The 23,472-nt window shown below is 45.1% G+C and overlaps 3 protein-coding genes across 5 annotated transcripts; 1 reads left to right on the top strand and 2 right to left on the bottom strand.

The window, feature by feature from the left end:
• The first annotated feature begins 102 nt into the window (after positions 1-102).
• On the top strand, positions 103-6,936 carry LOC147237158 (GDP-L-fucose synthase-like). The gene is made up of 10 exons (XM_086144679.1): positions 103-155; positions 1,531-1,688; positions 1,781-1,895; positions 2,258-2,386; positions 2,485-2,558; positions 2,808-2,941; positions 3,348-3,479; positions 3,561-3,640; positions 4,126-4,225; positions 4,338-6,936. Exons 2-10 carry the CDS (start codon positions 1,561-1,563, stop codon positions 4,391-4,393), a joined length of 948 nt encoding a protein of 315 aa, XP_086000805.1. The 5' UTR covers positions 103-155; positions 1,531-1,560; the 3' UTR covers positions 4,394-6,936.
• bmb (brambleberry) lies at positions 5,267-10,899 on the bottom strand. The gene is made up of 12 exons (XM_086144690.1): positions 10,227-10,899; positions 10,020-10,148; positions 8,407-8,592; positions 8,116-8,338; positions 7,194-7,310; positions 6,939-7,118; positions 6,399-6,605; positions 6,180-6,321; positions 5,925-5,983; positions 5,691-5,797; positions 5,489-5,604; positions 5,267-5,399 (listed from the first exon to the last, which is right to left on the bottom strand). The coding sequence occupies exons 1-12, from the start codon at positions 10,452-10,454 to the stop codon at positions 5,267-5,269; spliced, it is 1,827 nt and encodes a 608-aa protein (XP_086000816.1). The 5' UTR covers positions 10,455-10,899.
• A 1,617-nt stretch (positions 10,900-12,516) lies between these two features.
• Positions 12,517-22,954, bottom strand: LOC147237160 (elongation factor 1-delta-like). Of its 3 annotated transcripts, none has more exons than XM_086144746.1 (9): positions 22,835-22,937; positions 16,470-17,680; positions 15,975-16,092; positions 15,794-15,865; positions 14,662-14,770; positions 14,379-14,533; positions 14,088-14,291; positions 13,821-14,015; positions 12,517-12,640 (listed from the first exon to the last, which is right to left on the bottom strand). In XM_086144746.1, the coding sequence occupies exons 2-9, from the start codon at positions 17,669-17,671 to the stop codon at positions 12,602-12,604; spliced, it is 2,094 nt and encodes a 697-aa protein (XP_086000872.1). In that variant the 5' UTR covers positions 17,672-17,680; positions 22,835-22,937; the 3' UTR covers positions 12,517-12,601. The 3 variants fall into 3 exon arrangements, with proteins under 3 accessions (XP_086000872.1, XP_086000891.1, XP_086000883.1); XM_086144765.1 differs by lacking the exon at positions 22,835-22,937 and adding an exon at positions 15,052-15,081; XM_086144757.1 differs by lacking the exon at positions 16,470-17,680 and having other exon boundaries at positions 22,835-22,954.
• Positions 22,955-23,472: the final 518 nt, after the last annotated feature.

The raw sequence follows: 23,472 nt of genomic DNA on the forward strand, positions 1-23,472 counted from the left end.
CTTAGTGGACAAAGTTTTAAATTCAATGATAATTTCGAAACGCATTAAATCAAAATATTTTATTTTGAAGGCGTGAACCGGAAGTGTAGTTGTCAACACTGTCGGCGCTACATAGTGTTTGGTTCCTTTCAAAGCTCAATGGTTCCGGCTACCAGGTGAGACTTACATACTCCCAACCCTTTTAATGATTCTAAAATCGCGTTGTTGATGTGTTTTAAGAGTCCTTGTATGTAGAAAAATGTCAATGGTACATATTTGGTTCGTAATGTGCGCTAGGCTAAACCATGCTAAGTTGATCGCTAATCAAATCGCTAGCTTGAAGGCTAACACCAACTTTAGCTGAGCGTGACGTCAGCGGGGGGGGGGTCCGAGCGGACCGGACGTTTTCACTCTTTCGCTGAAAAATACCTGCCACTCAGCGGAAAGGCTATTAAAGAACATTTTTGACTAATTTTATGGATTCTTCTTTAAAACAGAGCTCACGAAATGCCACACAGTCAGTAGAACAGGTTGCGGAGTGAATCTAAACCATCAGGCTCACCTGATCAGTATTAGCTTCACAGCTGATTGACAATCAATAAGTCATTCAATAAGTTTATTTTTGTTCAAAATGAATGGCATCCAATATCGTTTAAACTAAATCTTGATGTGCCCAATGCCAAATCTAGATAAGATAGTTCTTATCTAGTCTACCAAGTTATCTGGCTTTACAAAACAGAAAAAAAACCAATAAATAAAGACCAGTATATCAAAGAAATGTAAACAATGCAGAAAAAAGAAAAGTGCAAACAATATTAAACAGGATGTTCAAGTTAAAACAATGCACATTGAAATGTAAATAGTTGTATTCAGGGTGTGTGAAAGTTGCAAAAGTGCAGATTGCAATCTTAAAAGTGGAGTGCACTTTCAGCGTGCACTCTCACAAAATGCAGGTTGGATGCAGATAGTTCTGATTTAATATCTTATATTTTTCTGTATATTTATTGTCCATATATCTATCCATTCAGTCCTAGCAAGGGATCTAATGAAAAGGTTGTTGCTTGTTTCATGTAATTTGGTACCTATTTTGATTTAAATATTTGGGTTTCTTGTTTGCTGTATTGTCATTTCTTGCTTATTGTTTTGAAATGATTTAATTGAATCATTTTACCATCTTTCGAAGCTACTTTTGCTGAGTTCAGTCATATGACAGTGAATAGCATTTTACTGCTGACCCTACAACTTTGAAATCAATTCAAGAATTTACTGACAAAAAACATGATGTGGATGTAAACGTTAAAATGATGTATTTTAGGTCATTTTAGGTCATTAATTTCAAAACAATAAAAGGATTGACCAGATTTTTATTTCTGTGTTTAGCTGACAAAATGTATGCCTTTTTAAATTAATGTGTAAAGCAAATCAGCTGATGTCCTATTTTTTTTTTTTTTTACCCCAAATAACAATATATCACCTCCAAACATCTAGTACCAATGGACTCAAAATCATGAATTACGATTCCAGGCATCTTTACCTGTTTTACTTGTCCAGGTGAGCTGTCCGAGTGGTCCAACAGGTCCAATGAGGGTGTTGGTGACAGGAGGCTCTGGCCTGGTCGGGATGGCCATACAGCATGTGGTCCAGGCGGAGGGGGGACTCAAAGAGGATGAAGAATGGATATTCCTGTCCTCCAAAGATGCTAACCTAATGTGAGAGCCCACGAACCGAAGCGGCAGACAGAAAACTTTCACAGGCCGTGGCGATTTCCTCGTCAACTCTGTTTGTGTGGCTCCCTCTTCAGGAGCATGGAGGAGACACAGGCGGTGTTCAAGAAACACCAGCCAACCCATGTGATCCACCTGGCAGCCATGGTGGGGGGGCTGTTCAAGAACATGAAGTTCAACCTGGATTTTTGGGTATCAAAGAGGTTTTACTTTAACAATCATGTATCAGTCGACGTTTTGTCATGGATGTTTTTCTACCCATGCCTGCTTGGGTTCTATCCAGGTTCTCCGCCTTCCTCCCTCATTCCAGAAACAGTCAGTAGGTTCACCGAAGACTCTGAATTGTCCCTAAATTGTGTGAATGAGAGAGTGAATGGTTGGATGTCTTTATATGACCGACAGGTTAGCGGTCCTGGTTGAACCTGGTTGAACAGCTGGGTGCATTATGGGGTTGGATCCAGGCCCGTCATGCTCCGAGTTGTCCCATAACCCTGAGCGCAACATAACAGAATGATCAGGTTGTGTGTGTGTGTGTGTGTGTGTGTCTCCTTCAGAGGAACAATGTCCACATCAATGATAACGTGCTGCAGGCAGCACATGAGGCTGGCGTGGTGAAGGTGGTTTCCTGTTTGTCTACCTGCATCTTCCCGGATAAAACACCTTACCCTATTGATGAGACGATGGTAGGTGTGAGTTTTCGGCGCTCTGCCCCAAAGTCGTGTTCCCCTTTTCTGCTTCAGGTTAGAAAACAGCGGCTAATGTCGCTTCTCCTCTGCACCAGATCCATAACGGCCCGCCTCACGAGTCAAACTTCGGCTACGCCTACGCAAAGAGGATGATAGATGTACACAACCGGTTGGTATAATAATAGTTTTTAAATATATTTGTAGGAAAGCGACATTTGCTGATCGCACTGTAACAATTGAAAAAGAGACCCAAAAATCAACAGGAAATTACCTTAAAATTAGTGCCAAATCAACTGGTATTAAGTTAGTAAGCAGTGACATTAATTTTTTGTTTTTAATCTTTTTTTTTTTTTACAAACTAAATTGTTTACTGTGCGATTTTAAGTGTGTATGTGTGTGTGATGTTGGCGGCCCACAGGGCATGCTTCCAGCAGCACGGGCACTGCTACACAGCCGTCATCCCCACCAATGTGTTCGGCCCCCATGACAACTTCAGCATTGAGGACGGCCACGTGCTGCCAGGCCTCATCCACAAGGCGTACATCGCTCAGAGTAACTATCTATATCAATCCGTCTGTCTCTTTCTACCTCTCTTATCCATCTTCTGCTCGGAGACGGAAAACCAAACGTCTTATAAACAACACATATAAATCACCGTGATGTGTGACTCAACTAATTTAATTTCACTTTTTCAATCATTTCTATTTTTACTTCTTATCTTTTTATAAATATTCTTTTCGGACAGTTCTGTTTATTTTTAGTTAATGTTTGCTGTTTAATCGCCAAATGAATTATTGTCATACTAAATTCCGAGCAATTTTTTTCCATCATTTTGGCAACTCAAATTTTAACAGTTTACCCAGCAGATTATTTAACCGAGAAGGAAATTAGCAGACTCTGATCTGTGTGTGTAAATTTGTAAACTGGTGTTTTGTCCGCTTGTTGTATTGTTGGTCAGAGGAGGGAAAGTCTCTCATGGTCTGGGGCTCAGGCACTCCCAGAAGACAGTTCATCTACTCCCTGGACTTGGCCCGGCTCTTCCTGTGGGTCCTGAGGGAGTACCCAGAGGTGGAGCCGATCATCCTCTCAGGTGAGCTTTAGGCGTGAAGCAGCAGGATGTGCAGATGCATGACGTGACGCGGGATTCATACCTGTCGTCTGTCGGTTTCAGTCGGTGAGGACGACGAAGTGTCCATCAAAGAAGCGGCGGATGCTGTTGTGACGGCGCTGGATTTTAAGGGGGAAGTGGTTGTATCCTTTATGATTTATTTAAGATTTATTTAAGTGGTAATAGACCTGGGTACGACTTAGCTGTGTCACAAAGACTGTCATTTCAATGATCGGGGCAAACATGGAGGGAGAGATGCCGTCTGCCCTTAACCATCATCCTGACCAAATAGGAATATGAATAGAAGCAGTATAGAAGCTGCAGCTCTCAGTCAGAAAATGCGGTTAAAATTATTTAAAAAAAAAAAAAAAGCTACACCGACTCACGTTGACCTGTTCCAACGGCGTATAAATCCATATTATTGTTTATAGAATGCAGCATTCAGTTGTTTTTTTTTTTTTTATCCGGGAGAATTCATCCTGCCGTTGACATTACCCTACAGACCAGTTAACCCCTGATTTGAGATACAGGGTTTCTGTAATCCTGCTTATTCTCAATGTTAATCTCAGCATCCACCTGCTGGCCATCACGGTGGCTACTTGTGATTTCCTTGATGTTTACCGTCAAGTATGACACCAGTAAGGCGGACGGACAGTTTAAAAAGACAGCCAGCAATGCAAAGCTGCGGCGTTATCTTCCAGACTTCACCTTCACACCCTTCAGACAAGGTAGGACTCTTAAGGATTGACCTAATTGGATGTCTGGTTTATCTTTCTCAATGTATTTAATTAAGATGATAGCTTCGATGTCTCGGCTGACTCTTCTCGTTCTCACATGCAGCTCTAAAGGAAACCTGCGACTGGTTTGTCGCCAACTATGACATGGCTCGGAAGTAAAACTCCTCCTGAACGAAGAGGGCGACGGAGTCAGTTACCTTCGAGACGTGTCTGGGGTGACCGGAGGAGCCCAGGGGACAGGATAGCGCTTCCAGATCTGGAGATAACGTAGCAAGACGCCTGCACAGACAAGTTACTGTTCAAGAACAGTGTTGGTCACCCAGCGAGCTGCACTGGATCTCACATCCGACACAATTCAAGATCTAAACATCCTCAAGTTTTTTTTTTTTTTTTAATAGATCACATGCATTTACGAGAGCTGGAAACACCTTTTCCAAATAAGATCGGACATAGGAAGTGTTTACCGAACAAAATAAAGCTCAAATAGAGGGAAGAAACCAATTCCTCCGTCACCTCGTTTCATCTATATCCTGGAGGTGGACAGCAGTTTCTAGGTTACAGTCCGAACCTAACGCCCCGCCGGATATCCACTATCTAGAAGTTCGACACAAGTGAATGATTTAGTGATTGCTCTGCGTGGAGATGTTGCCTGCCTGATGTTCTCCGCAAGCTACTTCCAAGATCACACGCCTTTACCTCTGATGCGTGTCAGCCATAACTCCTAGAACACGGTTTTGGTGAAATCATGTTCTTGCTAACATGGGCCTGGCACTGCGGGGGCTTGTTGATCACCCACAAAGTGTACCTTTCAAAATACACAAACCTAAGTTTCTAAAGGGTTATGGTCTACTTTTTATCTTTTTATGTCTGAATAGACGGGAAACGTCATCGGGTTGAGAGGATGACTTGTCTGGAGAGACAAATACTTTATTAGATAGTAAAAAAAAAAAAAAAAAAAGATACACATAAAAAGCAGTTTTAAAAGCTACACAGTTTGACCCCCAAAAAATAAAAGAATTGGCTGTACGTGAGTTAAAGCAGCAGGTTGTAGGAGGTTTGCCCCCCCTCGTGGACTCTGCAGTATTCTTGTCCGAGCACCGCCCTCTTCTTACACGCCTTCCCGGTCTTAGTCGTGGCGTTGCACAACTGACGGCTCGACAGAGAGCTGGAAAGAAAGGACAGGAAAGGAAGGGATGGCTTGAGTGGCCGCGCTTCAGTCGCGCAGCGGCGTGGACGGCCGAAAACGACACCGACCTGTTGACTGACAGAGTCAGCCTCGCGCTCCGCGAGTCGGTCGCGGAGTCGCGCGTCTCGATCCCGACGTCGAACGCGGACGCTCTGTCCCTCGGAGGGATTTCGTCGATCGGAGTCTGAAAAGACGGCGAGAGCCAGAAATTCGCGGCGCGGTTCCGGTCGGCGGCATTTGTGGAAGCTGGAGTTGGATCCGGCCGCTCACCGCCAACAGAAGAGGGCGGCGGATCAGCTTCGGGGTGGAGTGATCGTGCGTTTCAGCCGGGATGGATCTCCTGTGGCGGGGAGACGATGCCAGCATGCCAGGAGCGCCTGTTATACGAAGACGTCGAGAGAGTAAACTCCGGTCTTAACCGGACTTCCGTCTCAATATTTAAGATGTGAAATATCCTCCCCCGAAACACAGATGGTGTTTCCGAAGGTTCTCCTGGATTCTCACCGGATATGAAGGTGTCCTGGTGGAGCAGGTTGTCTTTTGTAAAGATGTCCGATTCCTCTCTGAGGATAAATCGTATAACAACATGAAGGACACACAGGCCTGGAGGGTCATTTGAAATGCACGCACAAAAGAAAAAAAAAAAAAGGAAAAGTAGCTTCAACCAGGAATGGAAGGTTGCTGACATGATAAGACTTCTAACTACTGCTATATTTAAAATGTGTGTCCTTTAACAAAACGCGGCACGAAAGAACTCACTTCTGCGGAGTGGACGACAGGGGAAATGCGTTCCCGGACCGGTCGGGCTTCCGTGGGTTCACGGTGTCACACGGCGGGAGCGAGGCGGCAATCTTCGCCCGGAGGCGGAAGCACGACCACAGCTGACTCACAAACCAGTGGGCTGTGGAACGCAACGAAAGACAAAATCAAAAAACAAGATGGTTGATTTGATGGCGATGGCGAGGCCGGCCTCCGTACCCAGAGAGAGGACGAGGAGCAGCAGGCTGAGGCTGGCGAGGTCCAGCGCCGGCTGCTGGTTGACCTCGGCCACGGCGTTCAGCGGGACGGTTAGCAGCAGCAGGGCTCGAGAGAACACGGGACACCGCAGGAAGGACTGCAGGACGGCGAACAAAACAAAATAGCTCGTGTGCGCGATGCACGTCCACGTGGCCGTCAGACTCACACCTGCAACCACGAGTCGGGAAGCGCAGAATAGGTTATTTTTGCATCTCAAGTCCTGCGCGATGACTTCATCGAGGATGAAGCGGATTTTTCACCGATCAGAGCTAAACGTAGTGATTTCTATTAAATGTTGGATTTTAGAGTGCGACTGCTCCTCCTCCATGTTGATGGTGGACCTTCAACCAATTGTTGATACAGATCCGTTACAAGTTTTTAATAGGGGATGTGGTGTCATCAATGACTTATGATACCTAATCAATGGTACCTAATCAGACTAAAAATAAATCCAGGTGTTTTTTGCCAACATTTTGATGAAAACACGGGATTCCGTCTCACCGGCCCAGCCCAGGTAGCCCTGGATCATCCTCAGCCGCTCCTCCATGCCGCGCTGCATGCTGTCCAGGAAGTGCAGCGTGACGCCCAGCGTGCTGTTCACGCGCTCCAGTTTGCCCATCAGGTCGGCGTAGTACTGCGACGTCTGATCCTGGTACTGCAGGAACTCCGACATGCTGTCGTCTGACCGCACAGGCCGGGTTATTTCTCCACGCCACGGCTGAGTTTTGCGAGGACTTTCCACATTTTGAGATTTACCGATCTTCCGGTGGATGTCCTGGGCTTGGTGTCGGACGTCTGCCAGGTCGTGCACGATGGCCCTGTGGCTGCTCTGGACCTCCGAGCCTTGGATCTGCAGGTTCTCCTGAACCATCTCTTTGGGGAGACGGGAGACACTTATTTAGAGGTAAACATTGGATGTTTAATTCCTCTTTTTAATTCCTCTTCCTTCAGCTGCAGGGAATCTTAAAATCTAAAAAAAATAAAAAAATTAAAAAAAAATCCCACCCACTTACTGTAAATTGTAATAATTTAAATTGTAACAATTTATCTGTATATATGTTCATAACTGTGCAATATTTTGAACAGCTACATGCACAATATTTTTTCATACTCTCGTGTACTCTATCTTTCACTTGTTGCTTTAGACACTTTATAGTTTTCATTTGTTATTAAAGACACTTTACAGTTTATTTGTAATTCTTATTCTCCCTTTTTCTCTTTTTTTTTTTTTACTGTTTATACAATTGTCTACTATTATTTATTATTGTTATATTTTTCTTGTAGGGAATCTTAAAAAAAATTAAAAATAAAGAAAAAATCTCATCCACTTACTGTAAATTGTAATAATTTAAATTGTTACAATTTATCTGTGTATATGTTCATGACTGTGCAATATTTTGAACAGCTACTTGCACAATATTTTTTCATACTCTTGTATACTCCTTATCTTTCACTTGTTACTTAAGACAATTTATAATTTATTTGTATTTCATACTCTCCCTTTTTCCTCTTTTTTTTTTTACTGTTAATACAATTCTTTACTATCATTTATTATTGTTATATTTTTCTTGGAACACTGGCACAACAATTTCCTTCGGGATAAATACATTTATTCTTATTGCTTCCTGTTGTTGGCGTCGATACGGGAAAAAAACAGGAATGCACATGAATCCCTCACCCATCCTGCTGGTGATTCCCTGAATAAGCCGGGCCACCAGCTCCTGCCCTGACGCGATAAGAGCTTTTTCTTGCCCCAGGCGCTCCAGGTTGTCCTTCAGCGAGCTCTCCATGGTCACCTGGCCGTCCTGCAGCTGTTGCTGCCGGGCCTGCAGGTCGCCGTGGCCCTGCAGCAGCCGCTCCAGGGAGTCGGCCGTCAGCTCCCTGAGCTCCAGTTGCCCCTCCTAACCCAAAGGGAGATACGTCAAGAGCCCCGCGCCGCTCTGTGCCGCGCGCACGTGAGGCGGACTACCTTCAGTTCCTTCATGGCGGCCAGCTGGCTGGTGGCGGTGGAGATGAGGGTGTTGACCGTGTGTTCGGCCCTGTGGCGGAACAGCTGCTGGCGGGTGGCGTAGCACACGGAGCGCGCTCTGTTGCTGACGATGTGGTAGGCGTTCCACGTGTCGGAATCCATGTCCGCCGTGCACGCCCGCAGACTCTGGAAGGATTCAGGTCAAAGACGCGGCGCGCTCTTGATGATACAGCTGGGTTCTGGCAGCCTCTGAGGGTTTATGGAGAACTGAAAATTCTACGACACAACCAAAAGGCTGTCCACCTTTTTTTTTTTTTTACCCCGCTAACCATCACTCCTAATTTAGAAAAATTGTCAATTAAATGTCAGCTAATTAGCTGGGAATGACCTATTAGGTCACATGTTTCCTGAATACTACAAAAATATAATCTAAAAATAAACAATTAGCTAAAAAAAATTAAAAAAAAAATCAACTACTGAGAATCAGTGATCCAACATGTTTCACTCCTTTATCCAGCTTTAACTATTCATGTTCTTCGAGGGTTTACGGACAACTGAAAATTCTACAACACAACCAAAAGGCTGTCCACCTTTTTTTTTTCCCGCTAACGCGGTGACCATCATTCCTCCTTTAGAAAAATTGAAAAATCGTCCATTAAATGTCAGCTAATTAGCTGGAAATGACCTACCCATTGGCTCATATATTTTCTGAATACTACAAAAAATATTATATAAAAAGAAACAATTAGCTCAAAAAAAAAAAAAAAAAGATCAACTACTGAGAATCAGTGATCCAACATGTTTCACTCCTTTGTCCTGCTTTACCTATTCATGTTTCAATCCAGTTGCTCTTGTGTTCCAACAAACGACGCCACCGTTAGCATAACAACCCCCTTCCACCTAGTTTCTGCAGATCAACTCTGCCATTTACACAACAAGGAACCATAACTTCGATCCGGTCAAAACCCTGGCAGTTATACACTGCTCAAAAAAATAAAGGGAACACTTAAAAAACACATCCTAGATCTAAATGAATGAAATATTCTTATGAAATACTTTGCTCTTTACACAGTTGAATGTGCTGACAACAAAATCACACAAAAATGATCGATGGAAATCAAATGTATTAACCCATGGAGGTCTGGATTAGGAATCACACTCAAAATTAAAGTGTAAAAACAAACTCCAGGCTGATCCAACTTTGATGTAATGTCCTTAAAACAAGTCAAAATGAATCTGTGTTGCTTCCTGAGTGGACACTATGATTTCACACAAGTGTGATTGACTTGGAGTTACATTGTGTTGTTCAAGTGTTCCCTTTATTTTTTTGAGCAGTATATTTGTAAACTCCCCACGGGTCATTAGAACTGAAGAAGCCTCTCAGATGAGGGCTGCAGAAATTCGAGGTCAATTGCCAAAGGATTTTGACAAGAATTCGCCGTGACATTAACTACTGAGCCCAGATTCTCACATCTATTAATCAACAATTGGCTCTATTAAGAAAAGCTGTTAATGTGTAAGATGGCAATTCAATTTCAGCTGGCAGCAGTCTCCGAATGGTGGATCGTTGCATGACCAGGCACTGTCCGGAACACTCTTATTTTTTCGGTTACCATCTCCTCTGTGCAGTCGAAGGTCCTGCGACCCTCGATTTCCGCCTGGCAGTTGAAGAGAAGGACGCCGAGCTTGGCGAGCTCTTCCTCCGGCAGGCCGTCGCAGCTCGCCTTCAGCCGGGCGATGACCTGCGACACGGACCGGCGATATCTGAATGAGGTGATGGAAACTCACCGGATGAGCCGGGTTCGAACGGGTCCGGTTACCCGATAGTGGCAGCCATCCAACGGGCTGAGCTCCAGCTGCTTCGCCTCGGCCAGAAACTTCTCGTCGGCCGTGACCATCTCGAAGCGGGCTTCCGTGGTGAGGGGAGCCGGAGCCGCCGGAGCCGCGGGAGGAGCCTCCTGCCGCCTCAGCCACTCGAACAGCGCGCTGACCTGCAGACACTGGGCGGCCATCATGGCAAGCAGCGGGACGTGTAGGCGGCGCCCCATGTCTGCAGAAACACAAGTCTCGCCATGTGACAGAAAATCAGACACGGCGGGATTTTGACAGGTGGATTTATGAAACGGTGAGTCGGATCTCCAGAAGTTGAGCTCGTCGAACCCAACGGAGAGGTTTTCAGGGGTCGGCCTCCACAACCAGCTTTATGTTTTGACTATATTTAAAAGGTTTAACTCGAAGCACAAACAGCCGATGCCACTGTGCATGGACTATTTTAAATACATACTAAAAGACAAGGCAGTCTGATGGAGCGGCAAACCAATTATCAACATCTGTATCCTAGTTATCATGGCACACCGAATAAAAATAATCAACCATTTGATTCATGATATTTTTCATTAGACATTGATCATTAGAACCTAATAAATAACAGTGAAGACATACACTGCTCAAAAAAATAAAGGGAACACTTAAAAAACACATCCTAGATCTAAATGAATGAAATATTCTTATGAAATATTTTGCTCTTTGCACAGTTGAATGTGCTGACAACAAAATCACACAAAAATGATCAATGGAAATCAATTGTATCAACCCATGGAGGTCTGGATTAGGAATCACACTCAAAATTAAGGTGTAAAAACAAACTCCAGGCTGATCCAACTTTGATGTAATGTCCTTAAAACAAGTCAAAATGAATCTGTGTTGCTTCCTGAGTGGACACTATGATTTCACAGAAGTGTGATTGACTTGGAGTTACATTGTGTTGTTCAAGTGTTCCCTTTATTTTTTTGAGCAGTATATTTAAACACCACTTTTTTTGAACAACGGTATTAATAAATCAATCTCGAGTTATAGATTGGGGATCATCACCACGGTATCCCCTCCAAATAATAACGAATTTTCATTTGCCAGCGCAAACTCCCTTTATTTTTCATGATAACCTACATAAACTTGACATGAGGGTGAAACAATGAATGAACGCGCCTATTCGGCGTACTTCAATAATCCAGAAAATGCGTTATTGTGAATAATAACACAGTAAACCTCCCTCTAAATAGTTGTACAAACCTGCGGGAAGCTGCGGGACGGAGCCGGGCGGCCAGCTGAGTGAAATCACGAGCTGATTGTTTGGTCCGTTTAGGCCACGCCCCTTTACGGCCAATTCGACAGCCAATAGAATCGCCGGATTTTTTTAAAGGTTGCGCTCGATTTAAGTTACCGGAAGAAATAAACCAGAACAAGATTTAATTTCCTTTTTTGAATAAATACGACAAGAAAATTCGATTGGGGACTCTTTAATACAAATCATAACCGATATGCGCAATGTTTTTGTTCAATCAGCTATTCAATCAAAGCGTATCACACGACTGGATTCATATTTTAAAAGTTTATCAAAGAAAATGTTTAACATAAAATGTTATGGATTCGGAGAAATGGATGTCTTATATTCCTGTATTTTGATGTGTGATTTTTTTCTGATTCAAGTCAGTCGGGGGAGTTTTTCTTGCTTTTCCAGGGTGTTAATATTATATAAAATAAAGAAGTTAGTTGAAAAAAGGAGTTCGTTGAAATTTAAAAATGGACGTTTGATTGACTCCGAACTTTTATTTTGAAATGGTCGCAACTTCTTCCTTCAGGATGGAACAGACTGACGAAATCGACGTAGATCAGAAAGAATAATTCAGAATTCATCCCTCAATGTATGTTGGAACCAAACCGATGAATCTCAGCTAGCGGTTTTTGGCTACATAGTTTAGCCGCCAATGTTTTGCTCGCGTTCTCAGGCGCCGTCTGTTTGGAATCTCTTTTTCCGAACCCAAGATCACCAATGTTTTCCATTAATAATGAAAATTCATAAGCTTATAGCATTTGCGCTTTGACCGATGGGGTTTGGAGGTTCAGATCCCACTTTTTTGATCTGTTTTTCCACAGCGGAAGGTAAAGCGTTTCCCCTCGGGTGGCGGGCGAAAGTACCTTCCTCCGTTGTGAGCGGAACCTTCCCGTCACCTCTTGGTTTTGACTCTTTTCCTGTTAAAACTGTCAAGAATAGAATTCTTTTTCAGCCCCCTGAAACCTTCCTCCCACCATGCAACACTCCGCCAGATCAGCATCAGTGCAAGAGTTTTGTTTTATTATTCATGTTTTAACCGTTGAGATGATCCGACGTGACGAAGGGGCGGGACGAGCGGCGGGCTCAGATCTTGTTGAAGGCAGCGACGTCAACGCTCTGGACCTGGAACAGAAAGCCGGGGGGACAAAAATATAGAATAGAATGTACTTTGGATGGAAAAAAAAAAAAAACAATATTTTTTTTTAACCAATCTTATTTTGAAAAATGTGATTTTTATTACAAACCTAAATTAGATTTCTGTGCCATTTTCTCTGTCCTTTTTTTTTTTTTTTTTTTTTTTACATTCCATATAAATACTGTTTCTCTGAATGAATGGCTTCATCTGTTTGTTCACTTGGTAAACCAGTTTGCATCGAAGGATTAACCTAAAGACCTAAAGACAGCATCCTTCGGCACTGGATTTGTTTGTCTGGATGACATTTGCAGAAAGTCTGAAGCGTAATACAGTGATCCCTCGCTATAACGCGGTTTACTTTTCGCTGTTTTTGCTACTTCACGGATTTGCATGGTGCATTGTGTTCTGCATTCTGATTGGCTAAAAAGTCACTCCGCTTCTTCTCTACCTGTGCGTCAATAACGTTGCAGTTTAATATGTACACGTACGTAAAACAGCTTGCCGAATTTACATGACGTACGTGCAAATTCTCTCGCGATTTCGAGTTTCTCTGAAACCCATAATGTTGACAAAAACGCTCTGGACCGACAAAAGGGCCCAAAAGGCAGCGGAAGATGCTATCTATCGCAGATAAAGTTTAACTTCTGGACATGCTAAGGGAAGGTAAAAGCTACGCGGCTGTAGGTCGGCATTACGGAATGAATGAATCTTCCGTTCGTTCAATGAAGAAGGAAGAAAATAACATAAGGACGACAGCGGCGATGAGTTTTAATAAGGATGCAAAAAGGGTTGCAACTGTCCGCAATTTTTTTCATAATCATTTCTAATTTTCTCCCGTTTAATCCAATGACTCGGGTCGTGGTGGGCGGCGCTAATCTCCGCAATTTGAAGCCTTCTGTTCACATTGATGATTAAAATGATTATTTGACAGTACAGTACGGAAGTTATTTGTTGAAAAAAAAAACGTTTCTCAAGTACAGTACTTTTATTTGTGAAACAAATGATTGAGCCTGTAAAATGGTTTGTTCTTTCTTTTCAATGTCTCAGAGTATTTAATTGTATAATAATTGAAAAAAAAAAAAAAAAGTTTCTGCTTCACGGATTTTGCCTATCACGGGTTCTTTTTGGAACGAAAAACAAGGGTATCCTGTAATGGGAGGCTCTTACGTAGTCTTCAAACTTGGTGATCTCCTCCTCCAGCAGGTCCGTCCCCACCTTGTCGTCCTCCACCACGCAGGAGATCTGTAGCTTCTTGATGCCGTAACCCACCGGCAGCAGCTTGGACGCCCCCCACAGCAGGCCGTCCACCTGCACCGAGCGCACGCACTCCTCCAGCTTCGCCATGTCCGTCTCGTCGTCCCACTGCGGAGGACACGTGTCAGTGCCGGGCGGCGGTCCGGCGGCACGGGAAGTCGACCGAGAGTTCTGCCTTACGGGTTTGACGTCGAGCAAGATGGAGGACTTGGCGATGACGGCGGGCTTCTTGGCCTTCCTCTCCGCGTACTCCTTCAGCCGCTCCTCCTTCATCCGCTCCGCCTCTTCGTCGTCCTCGTCGCTGCCGAATAAGTCAAAGTCGTCCTCGTCCTCGTCGTCGCTCCCGCCTTCCGGGGCGCCGGACGTCGGCTGGGCGGTCGTACCCTGAGGAGAGTCACACGGTCGTTCTCTTCCCTGGAAAAGGGGATCGCGTCCGAATCTGCGACCAAGATGTCCGACCGCGTGGCTCACGTTTGTGTAGGGGACTGAAGGAGCGGCGGGGGCGGCAGGGGCGATGGCGGAAGGGGCGGCGGCGGCAGGCGCCTGCGTTGCAGCTATGTTGGACTTCTCCAGAGCCACCACCCAACACTCCAGTTTGGAGAGCGACACCCTCAGGTTTTCTACCACTGGAGACACACAACCGGGATGATGTTACACGCAAACCCGTGAAGACGGGCAGGGGAGGGAAAAAACAAACAAAAAAAAAAAACAAAAAAAAACAAATTGGGATCGGACAGCTTGTCGGACGTTTCACCTTTGTGCAAAGTCTGGCTCTCCAGCTCCAGGTTGCTGATGCGTGACAGCAGCTCCCCCTGGTCTGCCGAGTTGCTGCTGCCGCTGCTGTTGTTGTTGTTGTTGCTGCTCTGGAGGAGGCAAAAGACGGGAGAGGGCGTGACCTCGAGGGGAAAGAGCGACATCTAGAGGTCAAATCTGGCGGCCGCGTCGCACCGAGGGCCTATCGGAGTGGAGACACGGCACACAGCTGGAGCCCGTCGTCTATGGGGCGGCGGCGGCGGAAAGCGGCTAATTAGAGGGGCTACGTCTACAGCGGCCCACACAAAGCCCTCTGAACACCGGCGCACGGAGGAGGGGGGTTGGGGGAACTTACGAGCGGCGCCCGGTGGCTCGCGGCGGCGGGGGGGACGGACCCTCGGTTACACAGCGTGGTCTTCAGCTGGGGGGGGGGGGAGGAGGAGGAGGGCAGTTCAGGCTTGAGCACCAGAGGGAACCAGGGGGGAAAGCAAGATTCGACCCAAGTGGCGAGAACTCCCGAGAGTTCCCGTACGAGGAACGCCGCCCCCCTTGGAAAGCGTCTTGGGCGCTGAAAACAAAAGCGTTTCTACGAGCTTCTTTTCACTGGAACGCCATCTGGTGTTTGCCTTCGGTTGAAGCGGCGTTCGCCTGCTTCCTCAGTCCGGCTGACTTTCAAAAACGAGCACTTTGCCGACAACTGCTTCACAACGTGGCCAACACACACACACACACATGTCACATTTACATAAAAGAGTTATTGGAATTTGTGTTTATTGACCCGCGACAGAGGCAGGCTAACAGTTACAATAGGACACCAATCTGCTAAACTATTTAGCCGTCTCCTGAAGTTCAACCTGCTTCAAACAGGCGACGTCAAACAAAGATCCGCTGCTTCCATTTCACAGAAAATATTCAATCCCATAATCGTAATTTAACGACTTTTTTTTTTTTTTTTTTTTTTTTTTTTTTTTTTTTTTTTTTTTACAGCTCAACCTCAGAAATCCACCCGAGGTGCCAGAATATATAAACATGGACCCAAATTAGTAGGATTTTTGGACTAGTGTTTATAATGCGAGCCTGGAATGAGATTTAAATCTGCAGGGCGAGGCAGAACCCGGATCGGCGCTACTCACTCCTGCCAGAGACTTCTGGATGTTCTCCCGTGCCCGAGCGATGTCCTGCAGGATGGTGTTGGCTCCCACATCCTGAGAAAGGAACGGACAGGGTGGCTTTTACGTCGGCGCCTTCTCGACTCCTGGATGCCGGATCAGACGGGTTTTACAGGAGATGTTAAATACGAAAAACGCCGCTCACCTGCGTCGTCTGCGGGGAGCCGTTTAGGTTCTCGTAGAAGCGCCGCTCTGCCTCGTCGTAGCGAGGTTTCTCGAACCAGATCTTCTCCTCGGACAGGAAGTTAACGGCGCTCATGTTGCTGCGGAGGAGAGAGATGGGATACGTGACTCTGTAGTACTTCTTTTACCTGACGTGTATTCAGTGTTTGATGTAACTTTAAAAATTTCAAAAAAAAAAAAAAATTAAATAAAATCTGCCGCCACAAACAACCCCAACACGATGAGAGAACTATCAAATGAACTCGATTCAGCGAAAAAAAAAAAAAAAAAAAAAAAATTGTGAGAACTAGAAATCAGACGTGAAATAAGGAATGAACGGAGATGAAGAACAGAAAAAGACGAGATGAGTAAATAAAGGATGTGTTTAATATAAAACATGGCTCTGCAGTACAGACAGACAATGAAGGAGGAACTGAAAGGCCTGGAGCGGCTCCGTATTCTCCAGGTTTGCTCATACTTGTCCCCCGACCGGGCGGCGGAGGCGTCGCCCTGCTGCCTCCGACCCGCGGCTCCGTGGAAACGGCTCTCGGCTGCGTCGTACCGCCACTTGTCCAGCCACACCCTCTCGCTGTCCGGGTGCAGGAAGTAGCGGGACCCCGGCCCGGGGGCCTCGACCTTGTCCGGGATCTCGGCGGGCTCCTCCTCCTCCTCCTGGATGGGTTGCAGCGCGTGGAAGGCCTCCGCTTTGACCTGAGGGGCCGCTTGTTTCTCCTGCGCCGCCGCTCGCTCCTCTTCCTCTTCCTCTTCCTCCTCGGCGAGGCTCTGAGGGTGGTCGCCGCTCCTGGAGGCCGAGGCGCAGCCGGCGCGTTTGGACGCGTTGTTGCCGTGCAGGTTCTGGTAGAAAGCGGCCTCGGCCCGGTCGTACTGCGGTTTCTCCAGCCAGACGTCGCGTAGCAGCTCCACCGGGATGCGCGGCAGTCCGTTGATGGGCTGCAGAGTCGTGAGTGCGGCGGCCGCTTGCGGGACCACGGGGGTCGCGGGCGTCGGGACTTGAGACTGGTATCCTTCGTCGGGCGTTCCGGCCACGACGGAGCGCTGAGGCGCCGCCTGGAGGTCCAGAGAGTTTGGGATGTTGCGCTGCATGGCTTCTCGAACAAAGCGTCGCTCCGCTTGGTCAAAATTTGCCTTGTTCACCCACACGTCCTGTACCAGATGGTGGCACGCCACTTGATCGCCATGGTGACACAGTCGTCCCGAGGATGCCTGAGAGGCGGCCGTGCTCGCCGGGCCTGGAGTCGAGTTGTTCATCTTGGCCGCCGCGCCGGAGGAATTAGCCAGCCAGCACTGGTAGATGCTCTCAGCCCGCTCGTAGACGCTGCGCTCGAACCAGACGTTTGCGCGCTCGGCCTGCAAGGCCGTCAGGCGGGCCGGGGGGCTCCGCGGCTTGTCGGCGCTCTCGGCCCTCCTGTCGACCTTCTCCTCGGGGTTGGCTCCGCGTTTCTTGCGGCGCCGGCTTTTCCCGCTTCGCTTTCCGTCACCGTTCAGGCTGCCGCTCTCGGGCGAGGACGACGTCGCCTCCCCGTTCCTCTGGCTCACGCTCGGTTTGTTCCTGCGGCCCGGCGCGATGCTCGTCGAACACTCCGCAAGAGACGGGCCGGGAGGTTTGTCGTTGTCCGCCGTGTTTGCCGTCGGGCTCTGGACCATCTTCTGAGACATCATCTCTGATTCCTCGCAGGGGGGAAAATAAATAAAACCAAAACCAAAAAAAAAACAAAAAAACAACAACAACAAAAAAAAAAAAAAAAGAGAACAACAGGTACAGGCTTTGGAATTGGTTTAAGAGACGCTAATGTTAAAGGACGAGGGGAAACGAAGCAACAGACCGCTGGGATGCCGCATCTTTAAAACTCAAATTAAAGCCCAGCGACATGAGTTTCTCCACTGTCGGACATTCCCCGCTTAGATATGAACATATTCGAGTTCTGCTCTGCAACAGGCTCTTCTTTGTGAGCCGGCGTCTCCAAAGGACCATAAAAAAAATATATAAAAATTTAGCTGTAACTCGAAAATTACGCTTTAGTGCGGCAATAAAACCTGGAAATCGGCCAAGGGCCACCTGGCAGGTCCTGATTACACCGTCTGTTCAATGTCCGCCGGAGAACAGAGCGGGGGAGCAGCGCCTGGGACGGAACCCCTTGCACGTCGTGTTGGTCGAGAACCCGATTAGAATATCATAGCGGAGCGATAAGACTTAAAAAAAAACGCGCAATGGTTGGAAGGAGAAATTCCGGGAGGTTGTTCCCGACCCAGACCCTGCTCCCCCGCTGTGAGCAGCATGCGTGCGAAAGGGTTTTCGCGTGAGACCGGCCCCGTACCGACGACCTGCCCTCCGCTTTAAACGTCATGCAGAGCACAATCGTGCAGGGAGCTGGAAGCGCGTGCAGGGCTGAAACGCTGAGCCAAGCGCTCGCCGCTCACAGGAAGTGCTTGATACGGCTCTGGAGCGCCTGGTGCTGAGCTGAAGGCCACGCGGTCTCAGCCGCCAAATCATTTATATTCATTCTGCCTTGAATAAGAGGTTTGGGCACATTTTCTTCTTTTTCCTCAACATGTTTAAATGTAGCAGATTTTAAAAGATATTTGTATGTTTACACAATGATGACGACTCACAAAGGGCTCATCAATGCTCACATTTCACCACTCCATCTCAAATATCTCTAACCCTAAGACTACCCACGCCTGCTTTACGGGGCCATAGTTGTCAGGCGATGCATCCAGAGGGCAGTGCAGAGTTCAGCGTTCACACCCAAGTTCTGAGCTCCGGACAATAAACATGGCAACAGCGGAGGGTCTCATGGTAATGTACGTTCTTTCGCAATGCACCGCGAGTCTGTGCGGCCATTAAAAACATGGCGGCATGTGTCCGGAGAGTTCTCCTCCCCGTTTGAACCGATGCTGTGTTGTCTTGTTTTCAGACCTGAGCATACGGCGCAACACTGACGCAACAGAGTTTTAGTTTTTTAGAGCCCCCCCCTCGTTTCACAACACTGAATCGCATCCATCATTTTGATTAGAGTGGGGGCCTAAGTACTTTTTTGCCAGATTTACCAAAAACGCATTAAACGGTTGAATAATTGACAAACATTGTCAGCAAGTTTCCGGGCAGCGACAGAGAGGAGGAAGAGGACGGGACGGCGTGGATGTTTGAGAAGCACCGGCAAGCCTGTGCAAACAAAATCTATTCGCTCTACAGCCACTTTAAAACATAAACAAAATAAAACCAACACAGAACAAGCCGGCCATGCTTCTACGGACAAAACTGAAGTGTTTGGTTTTACAGCAGGAAATGCTCGAGCCAAACATGTTCCTTCAGTCGGAGCTAGTAAACACACATTTCCCGAGTCAACGTTCAAGCGCTGGGCTCATCGCCCGGGTGGGAAGGTGCGAAGCGTAAAAACCAAACATTCAAAACCTCTTTGTAACCGATTCAAAGCAACACAGACGGATAAACCATCACGATGCGTTGTCCCTGCAGGGAGGCGTACTCACTTCCCGAAATTCTGCATGCGAGAGGGGAGGAAGGAAACGCAGGATTAAAAATACCTTCAAAGTAAAAGCCAGCCTTTGGTTCCCCGGTGACGAGCGTCGCTCTCTATAATCCAAGACTCTGATATCGGGGAACATCAAACCAGCCGACCGCCTCTCGAACACGTCGCCCTCACTGGCTTTTCTCCACTGCTCCATCGGAGACACTTTATTTATCACTCCTTTCCCAAAAATAGCAAGTCTGCTATTCAGGTGTCCATCAGAACCCCTTCGTCTGATTCCCATCTCAGAATATGGTGACGCAATGCCAATTTTTCTATTTTCCAAATATTGGTGACCCCCAAGTGTCTCTTTAGCCAAAGACGATAATGACTGAGCACTTTTTGGATAGGTAAAATATTCACCTTTTCATGCAGTAAATTTTCACCAATAAATGCAAGCCTTTTCATTTGGGATTTTTTGTGTATTACCGGTAAAAGAAAAATCAACAAGGAAATTAACAAAGGAGGCTAAACTTGAGAAATAATGGGGAACACGCCATGAATAAATTGGAAATTTAAAAAAGACAATAATTTAACGAGATTAAACCTAAATATGCAGAAAAAAATACTTCCAGAAAAAAAAAAAAAATCAACATCTCATATCTAACGAGTGATAAGAGATTATTTAGATGAAACAACAGGAATAATAATCCACAATTAGGGATAAAACATAAAAAAATAGGTATCACAATGGAGATTTGAAAGGTCAGACCAGAGATGCTGAGTCACATCCTCTTTATAAGTTCATCTCGCTCTGCCAGAAAAAATTTATTCATATTTCTTCGTTGACACATGATTTTCCAGAACCAGAAACAAATATCATGATCAACGTGCACAAAGAGAAGCGGAATCCCTAACATCATGAGATTATGTCCATCACAACCTCCTGATTCAAATCCTAAAACTCAATTCGCCTATTTTAAGATGCAGATTATCACCCGGGTGGCGCTTTTGCGGGCATTTGTCTGTGTGTGTTTTTTGTGCACTGCATCGGAAATATGGCGACGTGCTGGCCAGTGGACGGTGTGGTATAAATGATGTGTAGGAAAATGAGGGAAGAGTTTGGATTTTTTCCGCAGCGCCATCAAGAGGTGGATCAATTCACTGACAGAAGCTTCAGATTCTAACATGGCCGAGCCGCCTTTGCCCAACATTAGAGTAAAACGCTTCAAGATGTGAGACAGGCAACAGGGGATGTACGTCTCCTTGCCAATTCCACTGCTTTTTCCACGCTCATGAGGGTTTTTTTAAAACGGTCTTCAGAACTTCATGTTGTGCTGTTCTATGATTGGGCAATGGATGAGTTACAGTAACTCATAAATAAATTGAATGGCTTTACAGACAAGTGTATAAACAACACCAGGAATATTAAAGTCTGATGCATTTTCTTGAATAACGGTGTTTTAAAACTGCATTAGGTGGGTCACCTGAGGCAAAAATATTGTAGCCCTGAAAACTGTGGTTTAAATACAGGAAACATGCATTTGAATCTGGCACAGCATCGATGATCTGAGCATTTCATTTGACTTTTAGGTCATTAAACGTTCTTGTAGATTTCACAGTAGCTTCACAGTAGTGGTAGTTTTGCTGTCTGCGTAGTTCTGCTTATTTTCTTCTAAGTGATTGTTTTGAGTCTTTTCATTACGGCTTTCAGTTTGCTCACTTAAAAAAAAAAGATATTATTTTTACTTTTTCTATTCTATGTACTTTTTTATTTCATGCATAACATTTTCATGTAAACCCACCCCTTATGCACCAATAAATGCAAATGCTTATGCAAATAAATGTATTCAAAAGAACATTTCTATGAAAAAAATACATCTTTAGGGATTTATAAAAAGATATACACACACAGACATATATATATATATCTGTGTGAGTATGTGTGTACATATATGCATATATACATCTCACATATACACATAGACACATACATACATACATACATGCATGCATATATATACACACACACATGATATATGTATTATTATTATTATTATTAATTTTCATATTATGTTTCTGTTGTTTTTAAATTGCGGTTGCCCACTTACATTTTTGTCATTATTTTCAAAGCATGGAAAAATATTGAAGAAGTAATAATCTTTTTTTTCATTTATTATTACAATGTCGTTTACTATTTTTATTTTCTATAGTTCAGGAAGTAATGCAAATTATATGATAATATGATCTGGATAATAACAGATCCTTTCTACAACTTCTGCAAGGCTGGTAGGAAAGTATTAATAATTTTCCAGACAAACTTCTGTCACTCTCTCTCACACACACACACACAAACACACACACACACACACACACACACACACACACACACACACAATCCCTCTATGTCCAGGCAAAGAACAAACTGATTTTTAGTTTTTTCCAGGATATTTAAGAGTAACCTGTGATTGAAGGAATGCAGATAAAAAGGAAAGGCTGGCATTTCACACCCTGACGATGAATGTGAGGCGTGTGACGTCACAACCCAAATATGGATGGTGTCCGACACGATGCCTGCAGGAAAATATATATTTATATTTTAGCAAACTCCTATTTTTTTTTTTGATTTGTGAAAAAAAATAATCATACACATATTTTAACTCTGAAATGTCCAAGTCTTTAGGCCCAGAACAGAGGTGTTTCAGCGGGACAAATATTTAACTGATTATACCTTTCTATTAATTCATATTCACAATGTCACAGTAACTCCAATAAAGCTACGATCAATTTCCTTGTCAACGGTCAAGAAGGGATCTTAAAAGTCAAGGGATTAAAGGTTACGTTTTAAACGGAGATTTTACATAATAAAGTACTGGATTATTTAAAAATAACATATTGACCAAAGATCAAAAGTCGAACTGTCGTCCAAGATGTAAGGCAGTGAAAGAAAGACAAGGAAGCCTCGGCATCATCAAAGGTGTGCCCGGCTAACCTGAACATTAGCCCGATTTCCCCTTTCCTAAATCATCTCCAACGTGGTTATTTCGGTGAAGGGTGAAACGTCGGCTTTTTTCCCTCGAAAAATAATGCGGCGTCATCCCTGTGTCGGGTATCACCGCGTCCACGCCGGCGGGGGGGGGCGGTGGGCAACCGGCCATCCGGCCACGGAAGCCGGTATCCCGTCAGCGTTAGCATTAGCTTAAGCTACTGCGTTCGAGTAGCCGTTTCGCTAGCAACGGCTAACAGAACCGAAAGCGATGGGGTATCCCTCCCCTCCCCCCCCCCCCTTTCCGCGGCTCGGTTCGAGCTCCGAGACCGGGAACCGCGTCCGTTCGTCGGCCTCCTCCCTACTTACCGGTGGGGTGTCGGGCCGGTGGATCAACGTGTGTGCGTCGCCTACCGGGACCGTCTAGGGAAAGAAGGAAGGAGGAGGAGGAGGAGGAGCAAGAAGCACCGCGATCTTTGATGATGATGATGAAGAAGGACGTTGACCTCTGACGGCGACCGTCACATGTTTAATTTATACACTTATAAATGTTTATTTTATGATCAAATGGAGTAAAAAAAAAGGAATAAAGACGTTAAAATAGTAAATATAAGTGAAAAGTGATTATCAATGTCATATTCAATTATTTGGTAATGGTCATGATAATGAGGCTGTCATGATTTTGACGCTCGAATGAGGCCAAAATATTTTGACTCCAAGGTAAAATATAGGAAAAACATAATTAAACTTTTAATCCAAATTGATTGATAAATTATCCAGAAAAAATGAATCTATAATATTCAAAAACACAATTTTAAAAAGAAACCGAGGAAAATGTTTCTATAATTGCGTGGAAATGTAATGAATGTGGATGGAAAATAGGTTAAAAAAACAAAATGAAATTATGTTCATAATGTCGATTCAAATACTAATTTTAATAAATTATGTTATATCCCAGACAGAAACAAATTCTTAAGAATCAACAAAAATATACAAATAAACATCAT

This window comes from Fistularia commersonii, chromosome 1 (assembly GCF_037954325.1).
Source record: "Fistularia commersonii isolate RoL2024-O1a breed Wild chromosome 1, RoL_Fcom_v1.0, whole genome shotgun sequence".
NCBI lineage: Eukaryota > Metazoa > Chordata > Actinopteri > Syngnathiformes > Fistulariidae > Fistularia > Fistularia commersonii.

Excerpts from the sequence above, each read along its gene's own strand:
- LOC147237158 (XM_086144679.1), top strand. The coding sequence starts at position 1,561 with ATGAGGGTGTTGGTGACAGGAGGCTCTGGCCTGGTCGGGATGGCCATA. Across the intron at positions 1,689-1,780 it reads TCCAAAGATGCTAACCTAAT|GAGCATGGAGGAGACACAGG; the intron begins GTGAGAGCCCAC and ends CTCCCTCTTCAG. Across the intron at positions 2,942-3,347 it reads CAAGGCGTACATCGCTCAGA|AGGAGGGAAAGTCTCTCATG; the intron begins GTAACTATCTAT and ends ATTGTTGGTCAG.
- bmb (XM_086144690.1), bottom strand. The coding sequence starts at position 10,454 with ATGGGGCGCCGCCTACACGTCCCGCTGCTTGCCATGATGGCCGCCCAG. Across the intron at positions 7,311-8,115 it reads GGGAATCACCAGCAGGATGG|AGATGGTTCAGGAGAACCTG; the intron begins GTGAGGGATTCA and ends GTCTCCCCAAAG. Across the intron at positions 5,400-5,488 it reads CTGACTCTGTCAGTCAACAG|CTCTCTGTCGAGCCGTCAGT; the intron begins GTCGGTGTCGTT and ends CTTTCTTTCCAG.
- LOC147237160 (XM_086144765.1), bottom strand. The coding sequence starts at position 17,671 with ATGATGTCTCAGAAGATGGTCCAGAGCCCGACGGCAAACACGGCGGAC. Across the intron at positions 14,534-14,661 it reads GAGCCAGACTTTGCACAAAG|TGGTAGAAAACCTGAGGGTG; the intron begins GTGAAACGTCCG and ends GTGTGTCTCCAG. Across the intron at positions 14,292-14,378 it reads CTTCAGTCCCCTACACAAAC|GGTACGACCGCCCAGCCGAC; the intron begins GTGAGCCACGCG and ends GACTCTCCTCAG.